At 35.9% G+C, this 21,115-nt stretch overlaps 1 protein-coding gene across 6 annotated transcripts in view; it reads right to left on the bottom strand.

Moving 5' to 3' along the window:
- DIAPH2 (diaphanous related formin 2) overlaps window positions 1-21,115 on the bottom strand; it is a 914,723-nt gene that overhangs the window by 853,834 nt on the left and 39,774 nt on the right. For 5 of the 6 annotated variants that reach the window (XM_063703103.1, XM_063703104.1, XM_063703101.1 and 2 more), the window contains exons 2-3: window positions 9,800-9,832; window positions 6,824-7,000 (exon numbers count right to left, since the gene is read on the bottom strand). In XM_063703103.1, the coding sequence (XP_063559173.1) occupies window positions 6,824-7,000; window positions 9,800-9,832 (210 nt within the window). The remainder of the gene's footprint in view (window positions 1-6,823; window positions 7,001-9,799; window positions 9,833-21,115) is intronic. The other variant, XM_063703105.1, reaches the window with a different exon arrangement.

Raw genomic sequence — 21,115 nt, 5'->3', positions numbered from 1 at the left:
GCAGTAATTTTAGATTTAGCTCAATTATCTACATCTACAAGCCTATCCAATGAGAACTGCTGTTGATAGATGTGATCCTCAGGTATAACAAGAGTTTCAATTTTCAGAGTAAGAAAGGATTATATTTGAATATTATCTTTTGTTAAGTTTTTAACCAAAAGTTTCACCAATACATCATTACCCAGAAATTCTTAATAGTAAATTATAAGGTAATTTATTTCTTGTCAAGTGTCTCATATATTATTACTGTGCATAATGTCGTGCTATTTGCTGCAATTATTTAAAACATTTTGGCTGGGCACGGTGGCTCACGCCTGTAATCCCAGCACTTTGGGAGGCTGAGGCCAGCAGATCACCTGAGGTTAGGAGTTCAAGATCAGCCTTACCAACATGGAGAAACCCTGTCTCTAATAAAAACCCAAAATTAGCCAGGCATGGTGGCGCATGCCTGTAATCCCACCTACTCAGGAGGCTGAGACAGGAGAATCGCTTGAACCCAGGAGGTGGAGGTTGCAATGAACCAAGATCGCGCCATTGCACTCCAGCCTGGGCAACAAGAGCAAAACTCCATCTCAAAAAAAAAAAAAAAAGTTTTACACCTCAAAGTATGTTATCCTAAAATACATATATAGTATTGAAACCAAATGGTCTAAACTTTTGAAGTTCTCTAAAGTCTAGAAAAGCCAATCAAGAGAAACAGCACAATAAAGGTACCATCAAAAGACCCAGAAGAAGGAAGATTGTCATAAGAGCCATCAAATACGACAAGAACACCTTTTACATTATTTGTACAAGGAAAGACACCCACAAGGAGTGAAATAAAAAAAGATAAATTTCATATCTGGAAGTCTACTTTCGTGTTTTAGAAACAGAATGACTTAAGTGCTTTCTCCCAATCAACTGTGATAATGACATTTTTAACAGTTTTCCATTGCTAGATTTTTGGACTCATTCTTCTCAACTGATGCTCCGTAAAAAGCAATTACAGACAATGTTCCATTATCAGTAGGAAATAATCCATCCCAGGCTGGCTTTACCTACCACTCTAATGTACCTCTGATTTGCCTTCTACTTCTCCTCACTATGTGTGCAAGGAAAATGTACTAATTTTATATTTAGCTTAAATGAAGCATTATTAAAGGCAGATGTTACCAAAATGTCAATGTTTTAGATTTTTATGTACCTAAATTTAAGTTTCAGCTCAGCTACTTACTAGCTTAGTCAAGTTAATGAACCAATTTTCTTGCCTCTCTCCAAGCTTCACTTTCCTCATCTGAAAATGGGGTATAACAATCTTACCTACTTTGTGGCACTGTCATAAGGATCAATTGAAATAATACATTTAAATGTTTTAGTTTCATGCCTTAGGCATAAGTATACAGTAGATGAAAACTACAGTTATTCATAAAATAATTTGTTCACTGTAAGGTTATTACCGTCAAACTAATATAGAAAATACGCAATATTCAGGGTATAAGTAGACTTCTCTCAAAGTAGAGACATAACCTTTAAAGTTTTCAGTTTAACTTTTGGTTGTTACTTTTAATCAAACCATATTTCTCTGATATCCTATTATATTATACTATTATTTAAAAATAATATATGCCCATTTATAAATAAGTTTTTTTTAATTGACAGATAAAATTGTATGCATTTAGCATGTACAGCACAATGTTTTGAAGTATATACTCACTGTGGAATGACTAAATCTAGCTAATTAATATGTACATTACCTCACATGGTTGTAATTTTTGTGGTGAGAACACTTTACATCTACTCTTAGCATTTTTCAAAAATACAATAGTCACCATGTTGTATAATAGATCTCTTGAAGTTATTCCTCTATCTAACTGAAATTTTGTATCCTTTGACCACTATCTCCTCAACCTACCCCTATCCCCACTGCCCAATTACCCTAGCCCCTGGTAACCACCATTCTACTCTCGACTTCTATGAAATCAACATTTTTAGATTTCACATAGGAATGAGATCATGTGCTATTTGTCTTTCTATGCCTAGCCTATTTCACTTAACATAATGCAAATTAAGACACCAATGAGATATGACTTCACATCTTTTAGAATGGCTATTACTGAAGACAAAAGATAACAACTGTTGACCAGGATGTAGAGAAAAGGGGACTTGTATACACTGTTGGTAAAAATGTAAATTAGTACAGCTACTATGATAAATAGTATGAAGGTTCCTTTAAAAATTAAAAACAGAACTACCATATGATCCAGCAATCCCACTACTAAACAAGATTTTAATATCTGCATATACAAGTCTATAATGATTATGTGGGTCACATAACATAAAAGAGATCCATCAAATAAAATTATAACACAATATGATAGTACCTGAAAAACATATTTTCTTAATATCCTATTTCAAAATTCCCATGGAAGAAAAAATTCCCATTTGAGAAAATGTGGCACAAAGTTGTACAGTTCTTTAAATCACATTTATGAATCCAACAAGCAAATCCTTTTTTTAAAAAAATCATAAAGAGGAAATAGTAATTTTCTGATGAAACATTATGATATTCAAACCACAAAATAGAAATGTACGAAGTTTAAAAACACTGTAAATCTTGTACATAAATTTAAAAATTAAAAACTAACAGGAATCGGCTGGGCACAGTGGCTCATGCCTGTAATCCCAAAGCTTTGGGAGGCCAAGGCAGGCGGATCACCAGAGATCAGGAGTTCGAGACCAGCTTGTCCACGGTGAAACCCCGTCTCTACTAAAAATACAAAAATAAGTCAGGCGTGGTGGCATGCACCTGTAATCCCAGCTACTTGGGAAGCTGAGGCACGAGAATCGTTTGAACCTGGGAGGCAGAGGTTGTAGTGAGCCAAGATCACGCCACTGCACTCCAGCCCGGATGACAGAGTGAGACTCCATCTCAAAAAAAAAAGAAAGAAAAACTAACAGGAATCATTGTTCCTTAGAGCTACAATAAAATAAAAGGCATGAGTGCAACTGAAGCTGTGAGCTAGTGGAAAGAGAATAGTAGAGGAAGATATCAAAAAGGTAAGGTGTGGTGGGTGTCAAAACATATAGGATCTTATAAGCTACTGCAAGTACATCGGCTTTTATTCACTGAGTGACATGAGAACCATGGTGGAGATTTGAGGAGCCAAGTGACATCATGTTCATATTTTAAATGAATAATCTTTCTGTGCTAAGAATAGAGGGTCATGAGTGAAAGCAGGAAGATCAGTTAGGGGTTGTGGTAATCCTAATAATCCTACCATTATTATAGTGGTCCAGCTGAGACTTCAACTAGTGTGGTATCAGTGGAGGTGGGTAAGAAATGGTCAGCTGTTGTAAGTGCCTTACTTTGAAGGAAAAGCTAATGAGATTTTCTAATGGTTTGACTGTAGAATGTGAGAAAAGGGTAGTGAAGGACAAATCCAAAGTTTTTGGCCTAGGTGGATGGATGGAGATACCGTCAACTGAGAAAGGGAAGACTTTTGTAGGAGCAGGTCTGGAGGGGAATATTAGCAGTTCAGTTTTGGTTGTGTTATTTTGAGAGATCTATTGTGCATCCAAGGAAAAATGTTGGTTATGAAGTTTAATATATGAGTCTGGAGTTCAAATGTGAGGACTAAGTTGAATGTAAATTTGATTTAGAGGTTCAGGACATAAAGAGGAATGAGCAAAGAAGACTGAAAAGGAGTGGCCTGAGAGGTAGGAGGAAAACAAGATGAATGTTGAGGAGACAAAAAAATAAAAAGTGTTTCAAATTGGAGAGAATAATCAACTGCACAGAATGCTACTGATAGGTCAATTAAGATGAGAGACTGGGCATGGTGGCTCATGCCTGTAATCCCAGCACTTTGGGAGGCCAAGGCAGGCAGATCACATGAGCTCAGGAGTCCAAGACCAGCCTGGACAATGTAGCAAGACCTTGTCTCTACCAAAAAATACAAAATGATTAGCTGAGTATGGTGGTGCACTGCATGCCTGTGGTCCCAGTTACTTGGGAGGCTAAGGTGGGAGGATCACCTGAGCCCAGGAGATTGAGGCTGCAGTAAGCCATAATCATGCCTCTGCACTCCAGCCTGGGTGAAAGAGTGAGATCCTGTCTCAAAAAAAAAAAAAAAATTAAGATGAGAACTGAGAATTGACCATGGGATTTGGCAGCATGAAGATATCTGGTGACATTGATAAGAGCAGTTTTGATAGAATGGTGGGATAGAAACCTGGTTGGAGTGAGTTTAGAAGAGAAAGTGAGAGGATTAAAACTGGAAGCAGTGCATATGAATAAAATTATATTATGAGGTGCTTTGCTTCCAAGGAGAATAAATAAATGGAGTGATAGCTAGCAATAGAGAAAGAGTCAAAAGAAGGTTTTTGAAAAATGGGACCGCATGTTTACATGCTGCTCAGAATGGTAGGAGACAGAAGAAAAAAATTATTGGAGCAATATCTGTGAGTAGGTGAAAGGAATGAAAATTTATACACAAGTAGAAGAATGCAGACATGAAAATTTCATCTATGGTGATAGGTAGCAAGACAGATACATGAATGCAGATACTAAAAGGTAAATGTGGTGGGGGGAGCCTGTGGAAGTTCTCTTCTGAATGCTTCAATTTACTCGTAAATTAAGCAGCAAGGTCATCAGCAGAGAATAAAGATGGGGAAGAGCTCTGAGGTTGGAGCAGAAAAGCAAAGGTGTGAAAGGCATCTAGGGGCATAGTTGAGGGAACGGAGTAGGGACATATAAACTGATTCTCTGAAAACATAAAGGCCCACCTGGGGCTTCAGAAAAGAACTCTGTGTCCAAATCATAGGGCAATACTGGATTGGAATAGGCAAAACCTGGAGGATGGGAGGAAGACCAGTTGGGAGGCTATTTTAATAGCCACGAGAAACAACTAGAGAGGGTTATCATCTAAAGTAGGGCAAGAACAGCTGGAGGACATCTGAGGACACAAATGTAACAGTTATTACAAAAGCAAAACCAATGGGATTTGGCAAGAAATTAGAAGTGAATGAGATAATCAATGAAGGGAAGATAGCCCTGTAATGCTGAGTGTAGAAAAACTGAATACAGCAATGCCACTGATGAACTCGGAGAACTATTTCAATACTGCAAAAGGTAGTAACCAAATTGTCAGCAGCTTAAAGCAATGAGTATAATTTTTATTTAAAGAGAAGAAAGATTTAAAAAGATAAAAAGTGTTAATAGTATCAAGGAATGTTTCTGTGTTTGTTGCTGTCATCGTTTTCAGTGATTAAGGACACCAGGGTGATAAACTGAGGGGTATCTAGGTAATCAGAAAATACTAGCAATTAAAGACACAACAGAGCTTATTTGATAAAGGAAAGAAACGCTACAAACATTCTGAATGACCCCAAAGTCCAGGTTTTTAACTACTACACAATACATGCTCTATAAAATTAAGGGTCTTGGAAAGGTAGTGTAAATTGTTTAGCTTCTAAGGAAAATTTTAGAGTTAAAGCTCTTAGAGGTGGAATTATTCTAAAGGATGACACAGTCCAAGGTATAGTCATACCTATAATTAGCTAAATATATAAAGGCAAAAGTCAGAGTTTAGAAAACAAGGAACTAAGAGCAAAAAATGTATTGAAGGCTATTAGCGTAATAGTTGAAATCACCAAAATGAGTAGCAAGGGTAAAGGACAAAAGTATAGCCAGGTGCTATCATCAAGGAAGGTCAGCAATAACAGACTTCAAAAGAGAAAAGGCTGTTGAAAGACGGTTTAAAGAAGATAGCACGAAAGGAGCAGCAGGAAAAAGGGTGCACCACAGAAGCAGGAAGAAGAGTGAAAAAGGGTAAAAGTGTCAGGACTCGTTTCAGGGGAATACCCAAAATGCCAGTTGTGGCTAGATGGAAGGAATAGTCAAGGAAAATTTTAAAGGGAAATTTTGTTTGGATTCATTCAACAGCTACCAACAAATATTTATTAAAGGCCTACTAACTCTTCTAGGTGCAGGAGAGAAATAATCATGAGGGTAGCAGGAGAGGTGATGACAAGATGTTCCACAGTGGGCACAGTAGGGTCTAGATTTCATTGATTCTTAACCTTTTATTTTGGTGTAAGGCGACCTTTGAAACTCCTGTGGACAACTACAGGTAAATAGACAACCACAAAAAATGTACAGTAACATGTGGGATATAATTTTGAATGAATGAATCACAAATCAAGATCTCTAGTTCTTCTCTGGTCAAATTAACAATGTAATACGGTTTAATTCCTCATCTCTCCCCTCTCCTGCCATAAACTTCTGAATACTCAAAATATGGTATTCATTATCTAATATAGGCAATGATTTAGGCCACAAGCTATAAAACACAGGAAACATGCTAGAAAATGTAGGTTGTGTGAATGTTGCTAATAGAACAAACTTGGATGAATTAATTTCTCTGTCCCTTCTATTGTTACTCTCTACCCTCCCAAGTCTATTTCATATACCCAACAAGAGACCTTGTGCTGTTTTCAGCAGAGGACCTAGGCCTCTTTTGCTTTGTAGAAACACACACACAAATCAGTTAACTGAAAAATTGACTCGATGTCCTAGAGACTACTAAATAGTAGAAAACAAAGATAAATAAAACTGCCTCTACTTTTAGGAGCTCACAGTGGAAGAGATAGACAGGTAAGGACATTTTTGCCAAGAAAAAAGAAAAAAAAAGGATACTTTTGCAAATAGTTTTGTTATATCAAGTTTCTGGTCTCTTCTTTATGTGATATAAACACTGTCCATACAAACACACCTCCTTAAAACTCAGTGCTATTCTGGGCACACACATTTTAAAATTACATCAAAATTAGGGGTATAACTTACCATCATTTTTTCAAAGAGATCCAATACTTCCTTTTCTGACAAATTCAAAGATCGTTCATCATATAATGGCTGAGCTGCAGGAAACTCACTCATCGCGACTTGAGAATCAATAGGATGTTGAATAAGAGGTTTTTCTTTTTTGACAGTAGATTTTCTAAAACTTGTAATTCGGTCACGCTGCAAACAAAAATAAATAAATAAAAAGCCCTGAGAAAAAGATCAAGAACTACTAACATGAAGAATTGAAACATCAAAACGGCACTTAGTATAATACACATCATTATTGTCTTTTGACAAAATACTACTTTAAGCAGCAAGCTCCAGTTAGAGATTGTACTATTTTGAAACCTTGAAGTAGCTCTTCAGCCTCAGAACTCTGGGGGTGAAAAGTATTCTTCAAAAGTAAAACTTAGTCCCTTGTCATTTCTGTTTTGCACAGTAAATAAGTGAAAAAAAAAAGTCTCGGATCAAAGTCCTGTTGGTTGTTTCTGGGAGAGTGTGTCTTTGGTGGCAACTTTAGAACTATGAAAAAAGAGAAAGAAACTAAAAAAGAGCTACTGATTTCCAATTCTAAGAGAAAATTATGGTAATATTTTTCTCCTTCAAAGTTGCAAAAATTGTGACAAGTATAAATGAATAATTTGTCAGTGTAGCAGTAGAATGGTTAAGAGCATGGACTCAAGACAGATTACTTGGGTTTCAGTCCAAGCTCTGCCATTTACTAGCTGAGTAACCTTGTGAAAGTTTACTTGGTCTCTCTCTGTTTCCTCATCTCTGAAATAGGGATAATGATATTACTTACACCATAGGGTTACTGTGAAATTTAAATAAGTTAATACGTTTATTGCACTTAGCTGCTATTTATTATTGTTGTTACTATTATTATTTTCCCCCAGCATTTTCTTCCCTAAAATGTTGGACCAATGAGGAAGCAAAACAAAGATAAAAACATCAGCTTTTCCATTTACTGGAAATGTAACAAACAGAAATTTCTTATTCCTACAAATATCATTAAGAAAAACTTGCTATTTTATGGATATTGACTTCGAACCATTGATTCCATGTAAAATCTCTAATAATTAGCTTGCTATTTCACATAAAGTGAGTTAATGACTTCAGTTGCATGTAAATAGGATATTCTATTTTAAACCACAAAACATGGGACATCAAAAGTTAGTAATGTGCATAAAACTGAATGCAACTCAGTTTTATTATGGTTTCTGTTAGGAAGCACATGCATACCATCAAGCTCACATTAAACAAGCAGATATGTTAAATATCAGGAGAGTATATCTTCACCGCCATGTAACCAGAATCCTTATATAATTACTTCAACAATACAAAGAGCATCACAGAAGTTATTACCATAGCTTATGTAAAATTATGTGAACTTCTCATTAATGAGCATAACTTTTATTTTAAATTCAAAGAACACTTTTTTAAAACCAAAAAGTATACTTTGAAAGAAATATGAGCAGTTTTAAGCAGCTTATTTAGGATTACAAAAGTAATTTGAGTACACAGTTGCTGACAAAGACATTATATAAATCATAGTATTTTGGAGCTGAGAAGAAACTTGAAAAATAATCTAAACCAATCCCCTCATTTCACAGAGAAGGTGATTTTCCTAAATCCACCAGCCCCTGGTTCCTATCCCAGTCTTCACATTAACTTAAGATTCATTTCTTCTAATCATCTTGAACTATATTTTCACATTTTCTTTTAACTTTTTGAGGGAAATTAAGTTGGTTTAGTTATATAGTATATCTTCAAACAACTCAAGAAAAAAGTTAAGTAATCCAAAATAAGCTGAGGATATATCCAATAGTCAAATTTCACTAAAAATATGGTAGACATGAAAGCATTTAAATATGCAACTGACCATTAAATCAACATATCTCTTGTCCTTTCCCTTCATATCACTTAATATTTACTTTTCCAGTACTAGCCTTTTTACTGAGTAGAATTAATAACATATATATTTGATATTCCACTGTGTCTTTCAGTTTATCTAGAAAATTAGCTTTTGATTTCAGCTATACCTTGGTAAGAAAATGTAGTTGGCTGGGTGCGGTGGCTCACACCTGTAATCCCAGCACTTTGGGAAGCTGAGGCGGGTGGATCACCAGGAAAAGTTTGAGACCAGTCTGGCTAAGACGGTGAAACCCCATCTCTACTAAAAATACAAAATTTGGCCGGGCGTGGTGGTGGGCACCTGTAATCCCAGCTACTTGGGAGGGTGAGGCAGGGGAATTGCTTGAACCAGGGAAGTGGAGGTTGCAGTGAGGCGAGGTTGCAGTGAGCCGAGATCGCGCCACTTGCACTCCAGCCTGGGTGACAGGGCGAGACTCTGTCTCAAAAAGAAAATGTAGTTAAGCCACATACCTTCATCTCCTTTGAGCACTATCACTACTTTAAATTATTTGTAAATAGGTAATTTCACATAGGAAAAAAAAAAAACTGACAATGCTTAAAATACCATTTTTTATAGTTTAGCTATAAAAGGGTATATTTACATTTTGAGCCCATAACTTTTAAAAAGATATACTATGACAAATTCAGCTTTAAAATACTTGTTTTTAAATTTAGTAGCACACATCTGACTAACAGTGAACTTAATTTCCTTTCTAATGGAAATTAATTTCCTCCAATGTTAATGTTTAATATATTCACAATTTATTTGGCCATCAAAAAAGAAGCATCTGTGTTTTCCAGAGTCTAGATTCACAAGATTTTAAAAAACATTTGGTTAAGGTAAATATTAGGATGATATGAAAATTCTGTTGGGATCTCATATAATTGTTTGTGTTAATATTCGAAAAGGAAGTCACTGAATTGACAATTATTCCATTCTACTATACTTTGTAAATATCCAGACATTTCGTATCTTACATATATCAATGCTTTTATGTCCACCCATTTTAATAAAAAGGCAACATGCATAAGTAATGTAATAACATGCTAAGACCACCTTACCACATCATCTGCCAAAGTTTTTATTTGAATGTTCTATTAAAACCAAAAAGAAACAAACAAAAAAAACCAATCAGATAAGAGAAACTCATAGATCAAACAATAAAATAATTTAATAATTTTCATTTTTATTAACTGTAAACAGTCAAAAAGAATCAGAAAGTTCAAACATATAAACAACACATTCTTTAAAGAAAAAAATCTTTTTAATGATTAAAAATGAAGGTTTGGCAAAGGTGTATATATTTGTTTTTAAATATGGCTCCCAAGGTCCCAAATCAGATCTAAATCAGACGTCACTACCACAGTGCTGAAATATGAGAAAAGATACAACAAAATCATAAGCCCTGGCATGTTATATATAAGTTTGGAAATGAATCCTCAAGCTAAGATACCTAAATTTAAAAAACAACACCAAGTACAATAGGAAAAATGTCACATTTAACAAGAATGAAATACAATGAAACAGCTTGGCCTAAGAACTGTGTTATTCCTGATGGATATTTAAAGGACACTTTTATAAATATGCTAAATAAAATTGAACTTATTTTTAAAAACTATCCTTATAAATAAATTAGAAATATTTTTAAAATATTCTAAATAAAATTGAACTTATTTGAACATAAAATTGAACATATATGAGCAACATTATTTGAAGAATTTGAGTACAGCAATACTAAAGCAATACCTACCTAATAATGTAGTTATGTTCCATGATTCACGGGATAGTTCAAGACCTTACAATAATGTATGATAAGCATGAAATATAGTTTTTATTATAAATATGTTGAAGTGCCAAATAGGGGTGTGATTAGGAAAGAACCAGATTTTTTTAATTGTCTGTTAGAAATTGAATTAAATGTTCTGCCAGATCCTATACATTTATTTCTTACAACAGAAGCTGAATAATGTATATCAACTTGGTCATGCACACTAAAAAAAAATAGGGTCTTCTCACAGTGGGGAGGATTCCATTATGAGTTTTAAGTAAATGAAAATTGCTTGGATCACAGAAAATTGTTCTTCAAATACCACCAATCCAATGCTGTTAAAGACCATCCTCCCCAGATCAGCTGGGGCAAATATACTATTCTATGTATAAGTCTTTTTTTTTCTACTTTTAATCCACTGATTACCTCAGGGATCTAAACTTCTAATCTCTATACCATGTCTTCATCACATCCTGCTGACACAAACCCCCATCAATCTTTACTGCCTAGGAAAAAAGTGGGAATTATTTATATCAGAACTGAAACCACTTTAAGAAGGATGAATTCACCCTGCAACTCTCTCTACCAGGTATTTTCTCCTTAATTTTTCTAGTGGGTTATAGAAAACTGTTTTAAACACAATGGCCAATTTCATGATTTCCTGCAATACCAAATCAGAGAGAAAATGACAAAGTATCAAAAGTGCCTGAACTAATTCTGCTACCATCCCTATGTGTGCTTGTCCACATGTGTTTTTGAGACAGATTATACAGTTCTTCATGCAACTACTGCTTTCCTTCTCTTCCCATCTTTTGGGGTTATAAACTCCAGGCTGGAAACCCATCTATATCTCCAAAGCAAGAATGTAAATGAAGGGAAAATACTTTTTGCTTTAGTCAAATTATCTAAATTAAGGTACACATATGTCTAAAATGTTTCAAATCTGTATCTCAATTGAATACATGTTGACAGTTTAATCATGGGAGACAGACACAAGAAAAAAAGCATTGCTAGCAATATTTTCACTTGGTCCTATGGGACGAGACTGAAGTCTTCCCTTCCCCTCAGTACTCTTCTTTGGAATTAACATACTTTTTGTCTATAGTAAACCACAGAGTATAGAGGTAGAAACTATTCGAGTTAGATGGAATTCAAGATAATCTAGTCAAAGCCTCTCATTTTACAAACAAGAGGGTAACATTTGTTAGTGGCTCCGCCTGCATTCCACTTGTCTAGGTTTAAGATTTCCAAATCTTGTTCTCCTTCCTCTCCTTCATTTCCAATAGCCAAGCAGCTATCCAGTCCCATGATAATCATTCTGCCATTTGCAAAGATGTGGTTCAAGCCACCATCAGCTCTTAACTAAATTTCTGTAGTGACTTCCTAATCTATCTCCTTGCTTCCACCTTTGCTCTCCTACAGTTAATTTTGAACACAGCTGACAAAGTGATACTGTGAAAACTGAAGTCACGTCATGTCACTCCTTGGCTCGATACTTTCCAAGGGCTATTTTCCCTCCTAGTGCAAGTCAAAGTTATTACAATGACCTACAAGGCCCTACTGATCTATACACTCTCCATATCCCTCTGACCTCATCTCCTACTACTCTCCCTTCATTCCCCCAGCTCCAGTCACACTGACCACTTCACGGCTCCCCAATGAGGCAATAAGCCACATGCACTGGCTCTTCTCTCTGCCTGGAATGCTCTTTCTCCATGGTCCATATGGCTTACTCCCTCATCCTGCTTTCAAGGTTTTGCTCAGTGAGGCCTACCCTGGCCATCCTATTTCAAGTGGAAACATCTGCCTCCCTCCACATATTCCTGGCACTCCTGAACAAGATTTAGCACATTCTAACATAGTCTATAATTTACTTAATTATCATTATCTTGGTCTGTTTTTCCAACAAAAAATATAAGCTCCACAAGGACAGGGATTTTTGCCCATCTGGTTTAGGGATGTAACCCTAATGCCTAAAGCAGTGTTTGGCACATTGAGGCTCAATAAAGAGTATGAATGACTATCATACTCTTTCCTGTTCATAAATATTCAATGCCTCCTGATGACCTATAGAATAAAGATGAATATCCTTAATATGGAATTCAAAGCCCTGTATGATTCAGCCCTAGGCTATCTTCTACTTCTTCTCTTATGACCCCTATTCTACAGAAAACAAAAATTAAAATCCTCTTCCCAATGCATACTCCCATGATGTCCTCTTTGTGCCCCTACTGTTCCCTTTGATTTGGAATGTCCATTCTGCTATATACATTTCTAATTCTAGAGCTGCCCTTGAATTGAAAGTTTAGTTGTTGATAAACCAAATGTGGACCCCTGGTCAAAAATAATACTGGAGAAGGACTGTGCTTTGTTTTATTCTTAAAGAATTTTCTTTTTTCCTAACAGGCATCTATAAGAACGATAGAGTACCCCAAGGCACATAGGAAATTATACTTATGTAAAAAATTATCCTAATTACTTGTGATAGAGAAACATAAAGAAAAACACCCCACTCCTGATTTCTTGATTTGTAAATTTCATTCAACTAGAGTGGATATCCTGTATAACCACATACATTTAATACGAATATTTTCTCAGATTTCCCTCATGTAAAAATCTGCTTTCATAAATATAATAATACTATTTAAAGCTCTTCGTTATAACTGTTCAGAAAAAAGAACAAATATGGTCTATCGAAAAGGAAAATCTTTAAGCAGATACAAAGAGGCTGAATTTCAGAAGGGGTAATTTGTAGCCACTGTACATTAAACATGCATTGAAATCATTGTATAAGTTACAATTAAATGATCTGCAAACAAAACTAAATCATTTCTGCCACACAATTATCTTTCTATATTAGTCAAAAAAGAAAGGTATAAAAGGACTTGAGAATAACAACAGAAACACCAAAAAATTTTTTTTCATTTATAATGATGGTCTTCTGGGACAAGCTCTCAAAATTCATTTATGTGGATGGGTGCATCTGTCTCACACCACACGCAAGTAAACATGGATTTCATTCCTGTGTACAAACTACAGAGCTACTATGGAGTTAAAGAAAAAATCAGAAACAAAAATGACCCCCCCAAAAATCTTTATTAGAGTCATACCCCTGAATTAAAAGCACTGATTAAAGTCATTTTTGTAAGTTTTTATTATGCAAATCTAATGATCATGCTCATTACAATGAGGGCATATTGTACCAATAAATATAGTGACCATATATTTCCATTAAAATCAACTCTGGAAAAGCAATAAGACTGTGCATTAGTCAAGCAATCAGAGTTTATTAAACTTCATTTATGATCAGCTATATTAAATATAACTTAGCACAGTATTATATGAATATTGTATAACTATAAAAGTATCACTCGAGTCTCAACCCCTTAAGACTAAGAGAAATGACTGACTTACTTATAAACTCTAATGCTGAAGTTGTGATTGCAATGCAAGAGTCATTATTGTAAGAAAATTAAGTTTTAATTTTCTCAATCAGGCAGAAATTAACAAAAACAGCAAGATGTAAAGATTCAACTCTCTTATAGCTAATGTTACATGGTAATACAATGTTTTATAAACATCGTGCAATTACTCTACTACCACAGAAATTGGACAACTAAGTTGCATATAATTCAAAAGTCTCACCACCAACTCAAAAACGTATTCGCACTATTTGACTATTTTCTTCTCTCTTAAAGAAAATGAATTAAGTTGGCCATTACAATAGAGATGAAGGGTCAACTCTTTACCTTCCTTAAGTTTCTTGCGTTCCAAGAATGGCAGGTACAATAGGACACAAAAAACAACCTTCACTTCAGCTGCACAAATATTTAAGCATCTACTATGCATCTGTTTGTCAGGCCTCTGGGCCCAAGCTAAGCCATAGCATCCCCTGTGACCTGCACGTATACACCCTGATGGCCCGAAGTAACTGAAGAATCACAAAAGAAGTGAAAATGGCCTGTTCCTGCCTTAACTGATGACATTCCACCACAAAAGAAGTGAAAATGGCCAGTCCTTGCCTTAACTGATGACATTACCTTGTGAAATTCCTTCTCCTGGCTCATCCTGGCTCAAAAAGTTCCCCCACTGAGCACCTTGTGACCTCCACTCCTGCCCGCCAGAGAACCCCCTTTGACTGTAGTTTTCCTTTACCTACCCAAATCCTATAAAACGGCCCCACCCCTACCTCCCTTCACTGACTCTCTTTTCGGACTCAGCCCGCCTGCGCCCAGGTGAAATAAACAGCCTTGTTGCTCACACAAAGCCTGTTTGGTGGTCTCTTCACATGGACACGAGTGACATAAGTGAAACTGTTCAGTACTGGGCACTGGGAATACAGTGGTAAACAAGGTAAGCATGCTGTCTTCCTTTAAGGAGGTTACACTCTAGTTGAAGATCAGAAGAATGAAAGAACAATCACAATATAAAGCTTCTGAGAGTTCTGATATGGTAATACTCTATTATAATCTCCATATATTTTCCAAGTCAGAATGGACCTTGAGAAAGGTAATCAACATCAACCAATGATTCAGGGTTTGATTTCTCTGGACGACATCCCTGCCCAATCCCTATTCAGATAAGCAGGAGTCACAGAGGGAAGTAGTTACTATTCAAAGGCCTGCCTTCCAACTTTTCAGACCCTATACTCACTCCTGAACTTTAAAAACCAGTAAGGCCAATCCAAACAACTCAAGGCCAATCACCTGGTAACCAAGCTGAACATTCTGTTCAGGCATTCAAATGCTTTATTATAAAGATATTTTGTGTTAGTTGAGTACCTCTCAGTTGTGTTTAATTTCACCAAGAAAGCAATGTCTAATTTTATTTTTAGAACTAAGCTCAAAGTACAGGTTTGAGTCTAAGATGACCTTTTAGAAAACAAATTTTTCCTTTTGCAATCACTGAACTATTTACTGTGTGTACTTAAAATTACTCCCAATCATTCTTTCATCTCCTTTCTAAAAGTAAGAGTCATTTTCAGCCACCTACACTTCATCTTAGACACTGTAGTCCTCTATCACCATTAGCACTTAAGAATAGATGCTAGATCAAGTGATGGTGTGTGAGGCACTGGGGATTTAGAGAGATATGGCCCTGCCCTCAAAGCTCAAAAGCCTAGTAGTTGAGAAGATGAAGTTACAGATAGGAAGTTCCAGTTATCCACCTTACTTTGCCATTGTTAACATCTTGAACTGTCCATTTCATCATCTTAGTAGAGCAATACTTTTGTATTTTTGTGACCATAAGCACACCATCTCAGAAGTACTGTCAATTCAAAAGCCTCAAATTTTAGCCCACCAGAGTTCTTTGCTATTACAAATCAAAATTCATTCCACCATTTTTATGACAAGAAAAAAATCCTTTTGAGATTCTCTTCTCAAGATGCTCTTTCAATTTATAAAGAACAAAATATTTATCTATAAGAGAACAAATATGACATCACAGTATAGGGTTTCAGTTTTCTTCACAAAGCAGAAGCCTATGTTACTTCACTGGATAATTTTGATGAATCTGTCATAACAAGTTATGCTCAATCTTAAATGCCATAAAGCTCAATCTTGAACTGCCAGGAGGGGTGACTATGACATGGGAATCCAGCAGTCTGTGTGTGACAAACCCGATCAGCTTCAGGACTAAGGGTAAATGGTTCAGGAAATATGTCTGCCACTTAGGTCTTTAAGAATGTTCACACTAATGAATTGGAGGAAGTCACTTAGTGCCTGAATTAAGCAGAAACAATTGCAGGAATAATCCAGCTTTTAGAGTAGTAGCATCCTCTACAGGTATAGAAGAATGTTTGTTTGCTTTATACTGTGAAAGGAAAATATCTTGGGCCTCTTCAAGCTGGGAACCGCCTCTTATTCTATTCAAAGTCATCCCTCTGCTCACAGAGACAAATGCATATTCTAATTGCCTCTTTTGAAAAGACTTATCAGAAACTCAAAAGAATGTAACCATCTGACTCTCACCTACCTGTGACCTGGAAGCCCCCAGTAGGGGGGCCTTACTTTGAGTTGTCTCCACATTTCTGGATGGAACTAATGTACTTCTTACATATTGATTGATGTCTCATGTCTCCCTAACATGTATAAAAGCAAGCTGTGCACTGACCACCTTGGGCACATGTCATCAGGACTTCCTGAGGCTGTGTCACAAGCGCATTGTCAACCTTGGCAAAATAAACTTTCTAAACTGAGACCTGTCTCAAATTTATGGGGTTCACAATATTAAACCATTTCAAATGGGAAAAAAAGTTGTGTAGACATGAAAAGTTCTTCTTTCTTAGACTATGAATAAAAAGCAATAGAAATGAAAAAGGTAGCTTTAGCCAAATACAAAAATTTCAAAACCAACACAGTACTTTGTACATAACAGATACTCTTAGATCAATGATTTAGCCAAGTAAAGCTCTGTATTTAATAAATAGATTTTTACCTTCTCTGTCAAAAAAGGACAAATTTCTCAACCAAACCTTAGTCAAGCACCCATTTTATACCCAACACTTTATGGCACATAGAAGTTCAGGGATTTTTCCCTTAAGGCATTTACAGTCTAACCAGGGAGTAAAAACTAACCATATAGGCTGGGCTTGGTGGCTCACCTGTACTACCAGCACTTTGGGAGGCCAAGGCGGGTGGGTCACCTGAGTCAGGAATTCGAGACCAGCCTGACCAACATGGTGAAACCCCCGTCTCTACTAAAAATACAAAAATTAGCTGGGTGTAGTGGTGGGCACCTGTAATCCCAGCTACTTGGGAGACTGAGGCAGGAGAATTGCTTGAACCTGGAAGGCAGAGGTTGCAGTGAACCGAGATCATGCCATTACACTCCAGCCTGGGCGAGAGAGCGGGACTCCGTCAAACCAAAAAAAAAAACTAACCATATAAAAATAAAAATAACTAAATGCGAAACTATGAGTTTCTCAGGTATGTCGCTTCTCCCAAGGCACTATCCTCCTGTCTTATCTTGACAGCATTAACTGTTATCTAAAATGATATTGTTCACTTATTTACTTGTGTTCTACTTTTTTTTTTTTTTTTTTTTTTTTTTTTTTTTTTTTGAGACGGAGTCTCCCTCTGTCACCCAGGCTGGAGTGCAGTGGCGCGATCTCGGCTCACTGCAACCTCCACCTCCCAGATTCAAGCAATTCCCTGCCTCAGCCTCCCGAGTAGCTTGGATACAGGTGCCCGCCATCACGCCCGGCTAATTTTTGTATTTTTAGTAGAGATCAGGTTTCATCATCTTGGCCAGGCTGGTCTCAAACTTCTGACCTCGTGATCCATCCACCTCGGCCTCCCAAAGTGCTGGGATTACAGGTTGTCTTCTACTTTCTAGAAAACAAGTTCCCTAACAGTAGAGACCTTAACTGTCTTATTCACTTTCAGATCTCTGACACTTAGAACAGTAGCTGGCACATAATATCTGCTCAAATACTGTTAAATAAATTCATTTAAGTACAATAAGAATTCAGAGAAGAAATAGATAAATATAGCTTCATTGAGAAACTACAAAGAATTGTGGCCTAATTGTTGGGTAGGGATCTGAAGAGCCACAAAGAGAGAAAGAGGGAAGTCAGACAAAAGGAGCAGCATTAACATTTTACTTCAGGGAAGTTGAAGAGAAGAGACTTATGAAACAAATGGTTCAAGTACAAGGGTATTAAATTTTGAATATGTAGGATGGATTAGAGGCAGTCTTGAAAACCACAAGGAATAGTCAAAACTAAACTGGAAAACCACTAGGCGTTCTTATGATTTTCTGATTTGAAGACAGACATGGAGAAAATGGTATTTTAGAAAGCTGACTTTGGGTTGGCACACGTGTACAATCTTTTATTTGAAACCTTTCAAGCCAAACACGTCTTGGAACTCAGCATGTTTCATGTTTTAGAAAGGAATATGCTAGGTGTATCATATCTTACAAAACACACTAAGCAGGATCTGGGGTAACACATTAACTCAAATGTATTCAAGTTTAAAAGGAAAACATGGATATTTCACAAAACAGGATAAATAAAGCGTACCTATACAGCCTTAAGAAGGTTGGAGCTTGTGACCAAATGATGAGTCTGTTTTCAGAGCATTCATATTTTAGAATTTCAGAAAAGGGTTATGGACCTGTAATATTTAGAATAAACTAAAGAAGGAATCAAAGGCTAAAAAGGCAGCTTGCAGAGATCAGCAAGTTTGGTCTATTCTACCTAACTAATAGCTACCATTTACTGAGCATTTATAGGCACTATGCTAAGAGCTTTACATGCATTGCCTTGTTTAAATCCTCACAATAATCCTATGTACAAGAAGGTACTGTCCTGTTTTACTCATCAGGAAATCAAGGTTTACAGTCATTAAGTCATTTGCCTAAATCACAAAGATAATAAATTACACAGTCCAGATTAGCATTCAGGTCTGACTAGAACACACACTCTAGAACATCTATCTATATTCTGAAATCTGTGTGCAACAGTCTTCATCAGTATAACAATACTGGTTAGAGCTCCAGCTCTTTTTCAGTCTCGGCCTTTCCAGGTGCTCTTTGCTCTGCTTAGAGCACCCGCTCCATCCCACCTCACCTCTTTCTTAATCATCCAGCCATCTTCTACTCAACTGTTCTGCTCTCAGCTAAGGATACAGTTGATCCTGTTATAGTCTCCCATGGTTCCTTCTGCAACACATTCCACGTATCAAATCCTAATTACCTATCAATATCAGTCTTCTGTGCAATACTATAAACTCAATGTAGTAAGGACCAGGTTTTTCTCGATTCCCACTGTGTCCTCAGGTTTTTGCACTATTTCTAGCACATAGTAAGTACTCAAACCTGTGATGATTGACAGAATTGGGGCTGGGGGAGGAGAGAGACAGAGGAAGAGAGCGACAGAGAGAGAATGTGATCCAGTTGCAAGATGATAAAAGCTTAGTCTAAGATGGGAGCAATATAAATAGATAAGGCAGTTAGTATATATAATTTTGTTTAAAATAACGCTTGTTATTGAAGCAATGTACCCAGACATATGATTGCTGTTTGTATTAAATAGAGTAATTTAAATATCTGTTGTTATGATTACTACCCTTTATAATGCAAAAATAACCTCTAAATGGCTACGATTATCACTCTGGAGATACTTCACCTCACAATGACTTGCTATCTGTCTACTTCAAGCAGCTTTTACAAATAACCACATCATTTAGTTTTCTGATGTAGTTGCAAAATTAATCTGACAAAACAAAATGATTCACTGCTTTAAAAATTCAAGAGTATAAATTGCCGAAAACTGAAAATTATACCTGAGTTGTGAATAAGGTATTATTATATTTTTTGTAGGAAAAAATACATAAAAGTCATACAGTGATTTAAGTTAACTTCACTATTAGTACTTTTAACTGATGGTCTTGAATTTGCAAACAATCCCCAATTCAGGAATGGGCCATGTCTCAAAATTCACTTGTATAGCAGTTGTTTAGCTCTTGGAACACATGTATCCAAAGGCGTTAACCCATAAGAAATCATTTCCAGAGTGAAAGTAGACAAACTTCTCTACATGGAAAACAAAAACAGCTCATTTACTCACACAGGAAGAACTTTAAAAATCACTAAATATTATATCAAATATTTAAAACATAGAAGCTTAAACAGAATGTGATTATATGGTGAACAAAAAATAATTTTCAGAAAATTTAAAAAGTGTTTTTGGAAAAATTTAATATTATAAATTATTCAATTTTATAAACTTCATTTTCCCCCAATGGGCTTCAGATTCTATGCTGAGTAGTGATAACTGAAAAAACCTTTTGTCTCATAACGTTCCTTAAATAGTTTTTTACTTAGTTTTAATTTGGATAAGAGATTCTTTCTCAAGATAGTGACAGAAATTGTCAAAGTAATAAATAACACATTGTAGGAAAATATCATTTATGTCACTGTTTTACAAATAATATCACAATGAATTAACAGGTAGTTTTAATTTTTTTACTTTTTATGATTTGGGGCAAAGCAACACTTGTATCTGTTTATGCTGATAGATCTCAAATTTCTTCTACTCTGTTGTGTTTCTCACGATGGACTCTTCGCTGTATTTAAATAATTGAAGTGGAGTAAGAGCTGCAAATAAATCAGCAACTATACTTAGCCCCTGAAGCCTCTTAAGTATTAATCACTGATCAGTTGCAATATAAAAAAGATGAGCTGTATGTCCCTTTGCCTGAAAACTCACAAGCAACCCAAGCACTAACCCTTATAATGACCCTTATACATATACAGGTCAAAACAAATTATTCAGATTTTTATTTTCTCTTTTAATTAATATTATGAATCACAGAGATTTTTAAGTCTAAAGATTTTGATGTAGAAAACATTTTTTTCCTTTTCATCTAGATGTTAAGACAACAGTGATGTATTTTATATAATCAATATATAGATCACGGTTTGCATAAACCCATTAAATATGAAGTGGCTGTTAACCTTGCCTACAACTCTTTGACTTTGCTGATGCCAACAAAGGCTTCAAACCAGCAAAATCAAGCCCTTTCATAGGGGCTCCTGAAAACCACTGACAGATACATATTATATTTCTGCACATAAGACTCCAGCCATGTCAAATCTGCCA

The sequence above is a fragment of the Gorilla gorilla genome, chromosome X, assembly GCF_029281585.2.
Source record: "Gorilla gorilla gorilla isolate KB3781 chromosome X, NHGRI_mGorGor1-v2.1_pri, whole genome shotgun sequence".
Taxonomy (NCBI): domain Eukaryota; kingdom Metazoa; phylum Chordata; class Mammalia; order Primates; family Hominidae; genus Gorilla; species Gorilla gorilla.
Note: the sequence above shows the minus strand (reverse complement) of the source record. Positions and strands in the feature narration are given on the sequence as shown.